The 12664-nt window shown below is 38.8% G+C and overlaps 1 protein-coding gene across 11 annotated transcripts in view; it reads right to left on the reverse strand.

Annotated features, from left to right (window-relative positions):
* ESRRG (estrogen related receptor gamma) overlaps positions 1-12664 on the reverse strand; it is a 519096-nt gene that overhangs the window by 407608 nt on the left and 98824 nt on the right. For 9 of the 11 annotated variants that reach the window (XM_039883372.1, XM_039883368.1, XM_039883362.1 and 6 more), the window contains exon 2: positions 71-147. The exons of the other annotated variants lie outside the window; for them this stretch is intronic. Coding sequence is in view for 4 of the 9 variants with exons in the window: in XM_039883362.1 (XP_039739296.1) it covers positions 71-147 (77 nt within the window). In the remaining 5 variants the exon portion in view is untranslated. The remainder of the gene's footprint in view (positions 1-70; positions 148-12664) is intronic. 11 annotated transcript variants of the gene reach the window in all.

Below are 12664 nucleotides of genomic sequence, written 5' to 3' on the forward strand. Positions count from 1 at the left end.
TTTAACCACATATTTGACAATACTCAATTCAATGCAAACGGTTCAAAAACTTAAGAATCTGCCTACAAACCTCTGTGGTCCTGCTCTTGCTTTGCAGGATTGCTGCAAACAGATGAGAGCACCTTCACAAGCCAGCCTTGCTGTTCACTGTGATGAAATAGAAGATGGCATTAGTCTTCAGGGATGTCAGTCTGGAAGCTTTTAGGAACACTGGCCTGCACTTACAGATCAAAGGCAACCGAGAGGACTCCTCAGCAACATACCTTCCTCAGAACCCAAGAGACTGGATGCCATTCTTGCCGCCCGGCTCCCCCTCATCTCTTGTACCCAATCCATCAGCACAGCTTGCTCATCTACCCTCTTCGTACACCCTGAATCCATCAGTTATTTCCATCGTCACCATTACCACCTTAGAAAAGGTGACCGCCATCTCTCCCCTCGATTACTACAACCTCCTTACTGTCCCTGTCCGTGATTTTGCTCCATCCGTTCCCCATGATACTTCTAGAGCATCTCTCCCAAACGTCGCCCCCCTGCTTCAAACCCTTCAGTGACCCCCATGGCTTTGGGATGAGGCCCATCCTTCTCACAGACACCATCCGCCCCAGTCATGTCACTCCTGTGATGCTTCCAGCTGCCAGGTATGGATTACTGCCTTCCACCACCTTTCCTGGTCACTACTAAATTATCCTTCTTGAATCAAGATAACTGGCATTTCCTCTGAGAGTGTGTCATGATCCTCCCCAGTTCTAGGCTGGGGATCATTCTTTTAACCCGATCATGTCATTCACCACATGATGGTGGAATATTATCCCCTTTAGAAGGATCTGAGTCTTGTTCATTCACTGTTGAGTCCCTCTAGTTATGGTATCTAGAGTTTAATTTATTTTAGTAAATAAATACATGAGGTCAGAATGTTAAGAATGACTTGCAGCACCTTCTCCCTGCACATAAAGCAGAGAAAAACAAAAATAGAGAAGGGGCTGGGATCCCAACTCAAAGCCGGGACTCGAAAGGTGGGTTCTTTGAGAAAATCAAATGACAGCCTTTGGCGGAGGGTTTTTATTTACATTTTTTTAAAAGGACAGTTTATCTATCCTCTGCTTGAAGTTTTGGTATGATCTTACCTGAAGATACTGAAATCAGCTAGATCAGTGGTTGCCATAAAGAAATCTGAGCAAGATTTTGAAACGAAGGTAAAGAGTCTGAAATGATTCCGGAACATGGCTATGTCTCTGCTTCTTTGGACATTACAGGGACGGAAAAGGACATGAGAAGGAACCAGCAGAAAAGGAGATGCTAGGATGTATCATTAAAAATAGCACATATGAAATATGTAGATGCAGAGGATTGGAAATAGAAATGATAAATACTGAGAGAGATCAAAGAAGGGAAGTGAGAAGCGGGGAGAGAGCAAGGAGATTAGAGGAGGCAAAGCAGATGACAGGCAGACTGGTAAGGTTCACGGGAAAAAGAAGAGTAAAATCTAAAGAGATGCAGAGATAAACGGGAAGAGAAGTAAAAAAGAACAGTCAGGAAGAAAAGAGAAGGGGAAATGTCACATGGTAACTTGCACATGGGAGGGGCCTTATTTTGACAGCTGAATAGATAAATGAAGGAAGGAGAGATGAGAAAAAGTCAAGGAACGTCCAAAAAAGGACAACATATTTGAACTTTGATTCCAGTCTACCACATTATGTATCCGTTATATCCCAAAAGTGCTGCCCCCCACCCACCTCACTCAACGGAAGGCAAAATCCTATTTTATATTAAGACTCCAATACGATTAGGTCTGAATGCTGATAGCAGTCACTCATGCATTTATTCATTCATTCAACCAACATTTACTAAGCACCTTCAATGGACCAGACACTGTATTAGGCATTAAGGATTTGACTCTCAGACACATACATCACCTATGTCCCCAAGGAGATTGCAAAAGAAAGCATTAAATCTCTTTTTCAAATTGGAAAGAATCTTCTGCTTTATATTGCACAGCCTCCATAATCTGTATCAAAAATATCTGAATCAAAAGTAATAGTATGGCTTGGCCAAAAGCCACGGGAAACTGGGGCATTTGTCTCAATAGAATTAGACGACATTATGTCATGTGCCCATTAAGAATGGAACTGCAAATTATAAAAATGCCAAAAACGTGGAGAAGAAAAACATTAAAGGCGCTAACAGTAGAATATTAAGGACAGCCATAATTAAAGAGAGAAAGGCATAACAAATACAGGGAACTTTAAATTCCCTTTGTCATAGGGCTCCACTGAAGCTCGACTCCCAGTCCCATTAAAATCATTCTAAATGGATTCCCTCGGTGTAATGAGCCCCGCTGGGTAACCCCAAAACACTTGGCCTCTCAGGAGTCCCTCAGAGGCGGCCCACAGAGCCTGCCACCAGCGGGATGTTCATGCAGAGAGCCTGTGGCCACTTAGTGTGGCAGAAACACAGACCCGTGTCCTGCTTTTTCCCTGGGCCCTCAGCAGAGGGCTGAACAGCTTCTCTTTGCTGTTCAGGAGGGGGCAGTGGGGGGACCTTTTAGATGCCTATTTCAGGTACATGGTCCCTAACTTTTGAGGTTTTCTGGCTATGAATGTCTTAAGACTCTAAGACTTGTGGTATTTCATTACAGAGTTCCGTTTGCTTCCTGTTTCATTGGAATAGAAGGGAGAATGTATGGAATTTCCCCCGCCGAGGTCACCTTTCCTCATAAACCTTGGATGATTCCCAATAGAAAAGAGCTTAGAATAAGGACACAGGGATCCCGGAGACATTTAACAATCAACACTACTCTCCTCCACCAGACACAATGCTAGCAAACTTGAGGGACTGTACACTATGTCAGCGGGATACCCGAGAACCCGAAATTATTACACTAGCATTTTCTTGGACCCCATTAACCTTGAGAGAACTGTAAAGGTCATCCGTTTGCATGGCTAAATAGCTTTCAGCAATTTCTCTAAAAACGTCACACCAATAGCTCTTTCACCCATGCTCGATTTTTTTTTTTCTTCTTTTTATCACTAAAGGCATTTGCATGAAAACAAGATCTTCGCTTCCTAAGGACTGATCCCCTTGCTACTTACTCTGCTGCTTCTCCACCGTGGTGATACATCCGTCCTGCTAAGGAGCTAATTTTAATATCACAGAGAATTGTGGTTTCAAGTGGAAGCAGCCGACCTCTTAAGAAAGAAAGACCCTGTTTCCCAGCAATTGTTTCTTATAATAAGATGCAAGAAAAGCTAATACCTAAAATGTAAAACAGATGATTTGTCTGACGAGTACATACTAGCATTGCCTAAGATTCTACTTCTTAAAGCTGCAGGAAAAAGTTAGGATGGAGGAGAGAACAAAAGAAACTGAAAATGAACTTTCAGGTGTTAGCAACATGAATTTTCTTACACCTCTACCAGGGCTGTTTGCCTCCCAATCCGGGACAATTATATTCTTATTATTTTACTACACTAGCCTCATTTCACTGAGCAATACCAGTTTAAAAATAGGTTTTGTTTTGCAGATAGAAAGCCACTTGTAATATTTTTATTACTCCATTATCCCTATATAATTTAGCATTTTGCTCACATTTTATTATTTTTATTATCACGATTAAGAATCAATTTTCAGTGATTTTAATCTCAGCAGTGTGCATCTGTGAGTATACCTCTAATCACTCTATTTATAAGAGATAAGTAGAAATATCCCTTCATACAGCATGAAATGAACTTCTAGGTCTCATAAACCTCAAATTATTGGACAAGTAAGAAAAATATAAATGGGTTTAGAATGCATTTTGACAAGTTTATATAATTTATAAAAATATGAGAAAATCATAAATGACCATTTAGAGAAGCAGATTTCAAAAAAAAAAAAAACATTTGGACACTTATATCTGTACGGTTCATGTAGCCTGTGAACCATGGGCCGGAACTAGTATGGCACTTCCTCTTGTGTGTGCTGCTGACATAAGCACACGCAGCATCATCTACTACCTTTAATTGTAGCTCTCTCCTGTGGTTGAGGACAAGGATGTGTTAGAACAGAGAAGGCTGTGGATGGGATTCTTGCACAAACTATTCAGTTTTTTTCCTCTCTGGAACTCACAGCTTCAATTACTTGCCTAAGAATTCCAGCTCTTGAATAAAAAGAAAATTGGAAGACAAGAGCTGGAACTGGGTTCATGCCTTATCATTATTAAAAAAGGGAGGAAAAATAAAACTGGTTCAAATGCACTTGCCCTGTCAACATCACAGTCTAAATATGTAAAGATATTATTAACGTGCACTCTCTTTAAAGATGAAATCAAAAAAGCCACTACTGAGCACTTATAAAAATATGAGAAATATAGGAACGTGATCTCATACTAACAGGAGCCTTACAAAGTGTTCTTGTCTCTGTAGTGAGGACGATGGGACTGAGGCTAGGGGGCTTAATTTGCCCAACTTCACACATCGGGCACATTGGGATTCAAGACCAGCCCGAGTCTGTTTGTCTTCCAATGCCAAGAGGTAAAAGTCCTATCTACTTAAACTATTGAAAAGTACCTAATCATTTTACCTAAACCTTAAAGCCTTGTATAAAAATCTGTAGATTTGTTTATTCATTCAGTGAACACTGGTTGAGTAGCTATTCTGTGGTGATTCGTGGTTTATAAGAGAGGAAATTTGGTTTAAAAAAAGAGAGATTGGGAGTCTTGATCAAGCCTTCCTCCTAGCTTCTGTGGTCCTCTGAAGGCCATCTATTCAACCCCAGTGACTTCTTCTGTAACACGAAGAGATTCGACAAGATAACTTTCATGTTTACTTCTTAAGGGAGTGATACCCCTTTGTGCCTCTGTTCTAATACTTGAATACTATTTATAGCCATTTTATAGCAGTTGTGTCAATATCAAGCTATTATCATTAAAAAGTAGCATTCCATGAAAATGCAGGTTAAATAATTACTTCATTACATGAGCATAATCAATTCTATACAGCTTTGCTTGTACCCAACTCCTTTCCCTTAGGAAAGGTACCAAGTAGATTGTTGTGGTGTCATCAGAATGCTTCTTAATACTTGCCTCATGAAAGATAAGTAAATAGCTATTGTATTAGTTTGCCAGGGCTGCTGTGACAAAGTACTACAGACTGGGTGGCCTAAACAACAGAAATTTATTGCCTCACAATTCTGGAAGCTAAAAGTCCAAAATCAAGATGTCATCAAGGTCAGTTCTTTCGGAGGGCTGTGAGAGTACATCTGCCCCATGCCTTTCTCCCAGCTTCTGGCAGTTTGCAGGCAATCTTTGGAGTTCCTTGGTTTATGGCCATGTAAACTAATCTTCATGTGGCATTCTCCCTGTATCTCTCTGAATCCAAATGTTCCCCTTTTATGAGGATATCAGTCATATCGGATTAAGACCCATTCTAAAGATCTCATCTCATCTTAACCTAGTCATCCATGAAGGCCCTCTTTCCAATTAAGGTCACATTCTGAGGTGCCAGGGGTTAGAATTTCAGCATCTTTTGTGGGGGGACACAATTCAACCCATAACCATTGTCTTTTATGAAGTTTTAATTTCTTTAGGTGTTTAAGAAATTTTAAAAGCTCAGCTGTCTCCTGTTGTACTAACTCTACATGAAGGGCCGTGTGGGGACATTTCACTGGGGAGACCGTGAGACACAGCTTTCAGGTGAGGGAAGGCAGACTCTCAACTCAGCGCTCAACTGACACCACGAGAGCCTGTGTCATCTGTCCCCATCCCACAGAGACCCATGCTGAGGAAATCCAGCCCAAGACTGTCCACGCAAGGCACATGTCAAAGACAGACATACCTTTCCATTCAATTAGAGACAATTCCGGTCACATGCACAAAACGAGCCATGCTGTGTCATGTGGGATGGTGGCATCAATGAGATCTATCTTGATTTAATAGAGAAATAAAAGTGATGTAAGGTTATCACACGCTAAGGCCATCGTAAAGCGCATGCAGGCCCCCTATGCTTGAATACTCCCAAGCTGCTTTTTAACTGAGTGAAACAATTTGTCTGACATCTACAGAAATGGCTCAATTAATTTCCTCCTTTAAATAATATCAAACTGTCCCCTATAATACGTCTTAGTAGAAGTGTTTTTCTTCTGTTCTCTTCTTATGTTAAAATTCTAAAGATATGAGCATGGAAACAGTGCTGATGTCTGAATGACAGAAAGTCTCCCACAGAAATAAAGCACACTCACATTTGATCACTGTCTTTAGAGATTCTTCACAGAGACCAAGAGCAGTGTCTGAAAAGGAGCCAAGTGGATAATACCAAATTGCTTTGGGCAATGAAAAGCAGTGTTGGTACTTCTCTATTCCTTTGTTAATAAGTTTTCTGAGCACCCACTATGTCTCAGGTTCATTGTTCTCAGCAGAAGACAGCAATTTTAAACAGGATGGTTGGTGTAGACCTCACTGAAAAGTAAACGTTTCAGGAAAGATGTGGAGGATGGAAGGAATTCATTACAAGGATACATAAAAGAGTATTTCAAGTAGAGGACACTGCCAGCGCCGAGTCCCCGTGGCAGGTGCAGGCCTACTGGGCTCGAGGAATAGCGAGGAGACCAGGGTGTACGCAGCAGGGACATGAGGGGACAGGAATGAGAGACCAGGAGAGGGAGGAGATGGCGGCCAGCTCAGGTCAGGTCTTACTGGACACTGTAAATACCCTGACGTTTACCGAAGGAAATGGAAAGCCATAACAGCATTTTGGACAGAGTGAATAATCAGACTTATGTTTTAAATTCACTTTTACCTCTGAAAAGTCATCCTCTCATCAAAGGCAAATGGCTAAGCGTTGATAACTTAAACCAGTTCAGTGCGTGGAACTGCCCTTCAGAATAAATCTACTGGAAACAAGCCAAGCTCAATCCAACTGTTAATGAGTTTAGCCCATATGCACATGCGTGCACACACACACACACACACACACATTTTAAAGACAGAAAGATCATACACATTGTGTAATACTCACTTTAAGATAGGTTCTTCCCCAAAGTTCTATGAGCTTGAACAAATTCTAGGTTCTATATCCTACTCTTTAAAAATAAGAGGTTAGTACCGATATAAAATGATCTATAAAATTACATATCTGTAGTATTTTTATCTGTGGCAGCCTGCCTCCATGATGGCCTTTGGTCACAGCTCTAGCCAAGGTCTGACTGCAACTTCCTGGTGACAAACAACCTCACAAGTGACCTTGAGCCAGAATTTCCCAATGAAGCCATCCTAAATTTCTAATCCATAGAAACCATGAGAGAGACTTAGTTCTTATTATTGTTTGAAGCCACTAAGTTTGAGTTATTTATTTCCCAGTAATAGATAATTCAGTAATGGATAACTTATATGTCTTAATATCCAAATATTCTAGTAGTCATCAGGTTAGCTACTGCTTACGACATTTTTTTTTTCCATTAAGTTTATTGGGGTAACATTGGTTAATACAATTATATAATTTTCAGGTGTACATTATCATTTGACATCTGTATATTCTATTGTGTGTTTACCACCCAAAGTCCAGTTTCCTTCAGCTACTACATATTTGATCCCCTTTACCCACTTCATCCTCCCCCTACCACTCTATATTTGACCCCCTTTACCCCGTCTACCTCCTCCCACCTCCCCTGCCCCCTACTCTCTAGCAACCACTAGTCTATAGTCTATGTCCGTGAGTTTGCTGGTTTGTCCTGTTCATTTACAACATTTATTTTTATTAAACATGCTTCTGAATTTCTGAACGCAGTCCAAAAGTCAATAATAAGATCATAATCAGATAAAACTATATTGAGAAGTTACAAAAATATATACCAAAAAATTTTCATTTGACTGAAATACCAAAACTAAAAAGTACTGATTTGAAGCGACAGAGAACATTAGAAGATCCATGGACATTGAAGTCAGGAAAAAAAAAAAAAGGGCAGATGGGACATGAATATTGGTTCTGCCACTTACCAGCTTGAGCAAACAACTTAAACTGATCAAGCCTCAGTTTCGATCTTCAACATAGGGGAAATAACGCTTAGCTTACACTGTTGAGAAGGTTAACTAAGGAATGTGTGTAAAATATTTTATTCAACAAACATTAGTTTCTCTTTCATTAAAATAAATCTAGACCATGTTTATTTTTTGAAAAGGCAAATACTCTAAAGATAATGAATGTGTGTATAAGTTTTATTTGCTTGTCTCACAACTACTATTAATACTATTATTAATTGCTTTGAGCCTAATATTAAACCAAGCAAAATGTGGAGTCTTTATAATCAGTAATTCATTTGTTATTGGCCTCTTGAATGTCATTTAAATTTTGGAAAAGGAAAATAAATACTTTGCAGAATCAGATCGGCCATTGTATTTGGTCAGATTTGAGACTCATTTTTAATCGGCTGATTTATCTCATAAAAGTAACTTCAATGACCAGATGACATAGAAGTAGTTATATGCTTGGACCAAAAATATAAAAAAATCCAAAGTCATCATTAATTCCAATAATACAACTGACTGAATTGTAACTGGAAATACGGCTTAACTCCCAATGAATACTCATGACTATTTTATTAATCATAATCTCATGAATACATAAAATATCGATAGAGTTAAAAAGAAACGAGAACTTAATACTGGAATCCCGCCCCCGATTCCCATGATATTTACACCAGCGTCTAGTATAACTGAATGCGGTCTGTGTACCCGGCGCTGTTAGAAGGACTAGTGACGTCGACACTGCAGTAGAACCCGCCCCTTCTCCCATAGAACTTAGCATCCAGGGCTCGCTCCTCAGTGATCTCTACGAAGTGGATCTGACAGATGATGATGATGTGCGTTTTACCCAGTTTATCTATTCTGCATGTTGGTACGAGTTTTAGAGAGGATTTAAAAATAAAGCGGAATGGATTAACGACCAAATTTACAGTGAGGTACATGGTACCCAATACAAGATTTTTGCCCAACATAGTAAACCAGGGGCATAAAATCTGCTGTGCTGAAAGAAAATAGATTGTATTGATTAGGAAATTAATCTGTATAAATAACCCAATCCACTGATTTATTCCAGAAACATTCGTTTACGCTCATGGATGAGGCTGTCTGACAATTTAGACACAGTGCCTGTGAAGCGAGAATAACATTTGGGGATCTAGCTGCCACCATAAATAAGACATCACTTTGAAATTACTGAACTAAAAACAGTAAAAGAAACTCTGGACTTTTTACTGCCGAGGACACCTGACAGCTTTTAGAGTTTTCTCCTGTGAGTGCTATTATTTTGTGTTTGACAATCAAACTATTAGTTAATATCAACATTTTTTTTATTAATAAAAAGCTATATTATCGTCGGTCAGAATTTGTAATTTGTATAACTCCGTTTGTAAAAAAAAAAAAAAAAAAAAGGTGGGTGGGTGGATATATATAGTCCCAACCAAAAGCAAAAACAAAGAGATGTTTTAGTTGGCTTGTGTACATTGTATTTTTTGTCTTATTTTCATTAGACTTTAACATCCTAAAAGTGAGTCATTTCTCCAAGGATCTTAAATTGAGACCTATTCAGACACAAGTGCCTTCTTTTAAAGATCAAAACCAGAAAAGTTCTATGATTAGTCCAAGGACATAGTATTAGAGTAGAATAAGCAAACTGGAAATTAAGTTTTAAATCCAAGCCTCTGTCTCATTATGCTAAAATCACAGTGAGTTTGCACCTGACAACAACCAGCTCAATCAGTCAAATCAATAAAAATTTCTATCACAACTGTTTGGCATTCACAGGTAAGACCTTCAAAGTAATAGAAAACTCTTAGGGCTTAAGGCTAAAAAGATGAGACAACATGTAGAAGGACTTGTTCTGAAATGTTTTCCTTCTCAAAATGTCAATGTCAGTCAAAGAGAAAGTTCTGCTGTTTATTTAAGTCAAAAGATAACTTGACCTCTACTATACCCTAAATTCTTATTTAATGTATTGTATGGTAAACTTCGGTCCAAACCAAAACTTTTCTATACAAAATCCTGTTTTTTGCTATGCATTTCTAAGTCAGGAAGCCTATATAAGTTTATAGGGAAAGTACTCTCTTCCACTTACTTTTAATGTGTCAACGTCAGAGCCAGTAAACTCCTTGCCACACAAATCACAGCGGTCTTTATTGATAGATATTTTATCCCTGAGTTTTTAACAGAGCAACAACTAATAATTAGGGACAGAATTGGTTCATTCTTAACACTCAGAAACGATTAACTCACATAGTTTAGTCCAGTTGAATTGGAATGGCTTTGAAGCCACAGAATTAAGTCCTTTTGGCTTATTATTAGATGTTTGTTTTTTTTTTGTATACTACAAAAATAATATTCAATGCTCAATATTCAACATAATTTATCTTGCAAAGTATATATTTATAAATTATTCTAAAGCTGTTAAAAAGTAAAATATAAATAATAGGACAATTAATTTGCTAATGTAAAGACAGTTTTTATTTAATATTATTGGTGACACACTTATCTCAGTGATTAATATATAATACGTCAATTTCTTTTATTAATGACATTGATAACTTAGTTTATTCACTTTAAGACTACAATATACATTTAATTTCAATAAGACAAGACATGTGTAGCCAGCACTGAAGCATAGTTACCTTGGAACTGGCTTGCTAATAATGATAGATCTTAACTATTTAATAAACTGTTTCCAAAGTAATTTTTTAAACTGCCATGCTATTTTATTTATTGTCATCAGTGATAAAGGCTAACTTCCCCACAATACTTGCTAAATCTTATCACCAGTTTAAGGCTTCTAATAACTACTGTAATTCTATGTGATTTAAAGCTTTAAATAGACCATCAAGACTTTTCTTTAGATCTTTAAAAGGAACATAATGAGTTGAGAGATGATAGAGATCAAATTCACGGGATACTCACAAAAAGAGCAAAAGGGATAGTTCATCATCCCTTATATACACACATACAGTATTGTAAATGTAGTAGAATGTCCCACCTTCCCAATATGTTAACACTTGAATGTGACTTCTCAGCTCCTCTGGAAATTATGGGGGCAAAATTGAGTGAGCAAAGAAAGAAAGAGAGCCAATACCATATGGTTTCAGTCTAAAATGTTTAAGATATTCTCCTTGCTACCATGTACCTGCTAATTCAATAACTTTATTTTCTCCTTCCAAAGGGGTAAGACAGGACAGGAAAGAAACACGAAAGCAAAGGAATTTTCATAACAAACTTTGGAGCATTATCATTGTGCTCCTGGATAATTCGAGGGCATTAGCCTTATCTTCAGCTCAGTGCCTGAAAATATCAGTACTTGTAAGGATTATTGTCAAAAACTGTTTATGACTTCCTTTTGCAGGATTAGGAAGTGAAAATTTTCCGTCTTGTAAACTTCCAGTGTTCATTCAATATTTATGTACTGAGCATTTGCTACATGCCAAGCACTGTTCCAGGTGCTGGGGTGTCAGGCATAAATAAGAAAAAAAGTCCCAATCCAGTCATAGTAGAGGAAGAGAATGGTGTTAAATGACCCTCGGTGTGTCTACAAGAGAAGCCATGATATATATATATAAGAAGAACAACCTACCAAGTGGAGCCAAAACCCTCGGATCTTCTGCTCCATGGGTCTATTCCCACATCACCATCTCACCTTTAACCTGCTGTGCTCAAACATATCCTAAAGGAACTGGACACCTAAACAAAAACAGCTCCACCTTCACAGCAGCAAACCTAGTGCCGCAGACATTAAAATCTATCTCCACCATTACGAATCATATCTTTTAACTCCTTTGAGCCTGACAGCCAAGGTGTGATATGGGCGAGGTGAGTTGTAGTACCTCCATTTTACAGGTAAGCACTTTGAGACTCAGCAAATCGCAAAGGGGTTAAGGTTGAAAAGCTAAATGGTATAGCTATGATCTTGAACTTCTGACTCAACTTTAGAGCTCTTTCCATACACAATATTATTTCTCCATAGTCAGAGGAGGGACAGAGCAGCTGACTGAACCCTCGCCTCCAGCAGCTGTTCTAAGACAGCCACACAATGGGATACTGGATGGAAACTGGTAGGAAAGATTTCCATGAAGTTGCATGGGAAACACACTGCATTTCCTTAGATTATTCGTACTCCTTTGGCTGGTGCTGCCAGGGGGTGTCAGACTCTTGCAGAGGGGAGTAGGGGAAGAGGGAAGACAAGGGCTGATAAAGAATTAAACCCTGAAGGCAGCACAGGTGTCTATGACAGGTTGCCATGTGAAACGGCATCCCAACTTCCACCTCCAGAAATGGTACCAGCCTTATTTTATTAATCAGGGACAATGGACTTTGATTTATCACATAAGACTGTGGCTGAGTCTAAACAAATCCCACTTCCTTCTGTGGTAAAAGGACTTACTGAAATAGACCATTGTTCTCCAAGTAACTGCTGGCTAAATGAACATCTTCCCATCAGGCACTGGGAATATTTGGCAGGACTGAGAAACTCAAGACGTTTCTGAAACTTTGACCAGAGACGTTAGTGGCCAGGTTTATATGTCATCTGAGGTGAATGCACCTGGCAGGATTATTTTGCATACGTTCAAACATTTATTTGAAAGCAGTTAAAACATCATCATTCTTAATAGTAAGAGATATATTCGGCGTCTCACTGTATCTCGTATTCATTTC

Source organism: Pteropus medius, unplaced genomic scaffold (assembly GCF_902729225.1).
Source record: "Pteropus medius unplaced genomic scaffold, Ma_sr-lr_union100, whole genome shotgun sequence".
Classification (NCBI taxonomy): Eukaryota; Metazoa; Chordata; class Mammalia; order Chiroptera; family Pteropodidae; genus Pteropus; species Pteropus medius.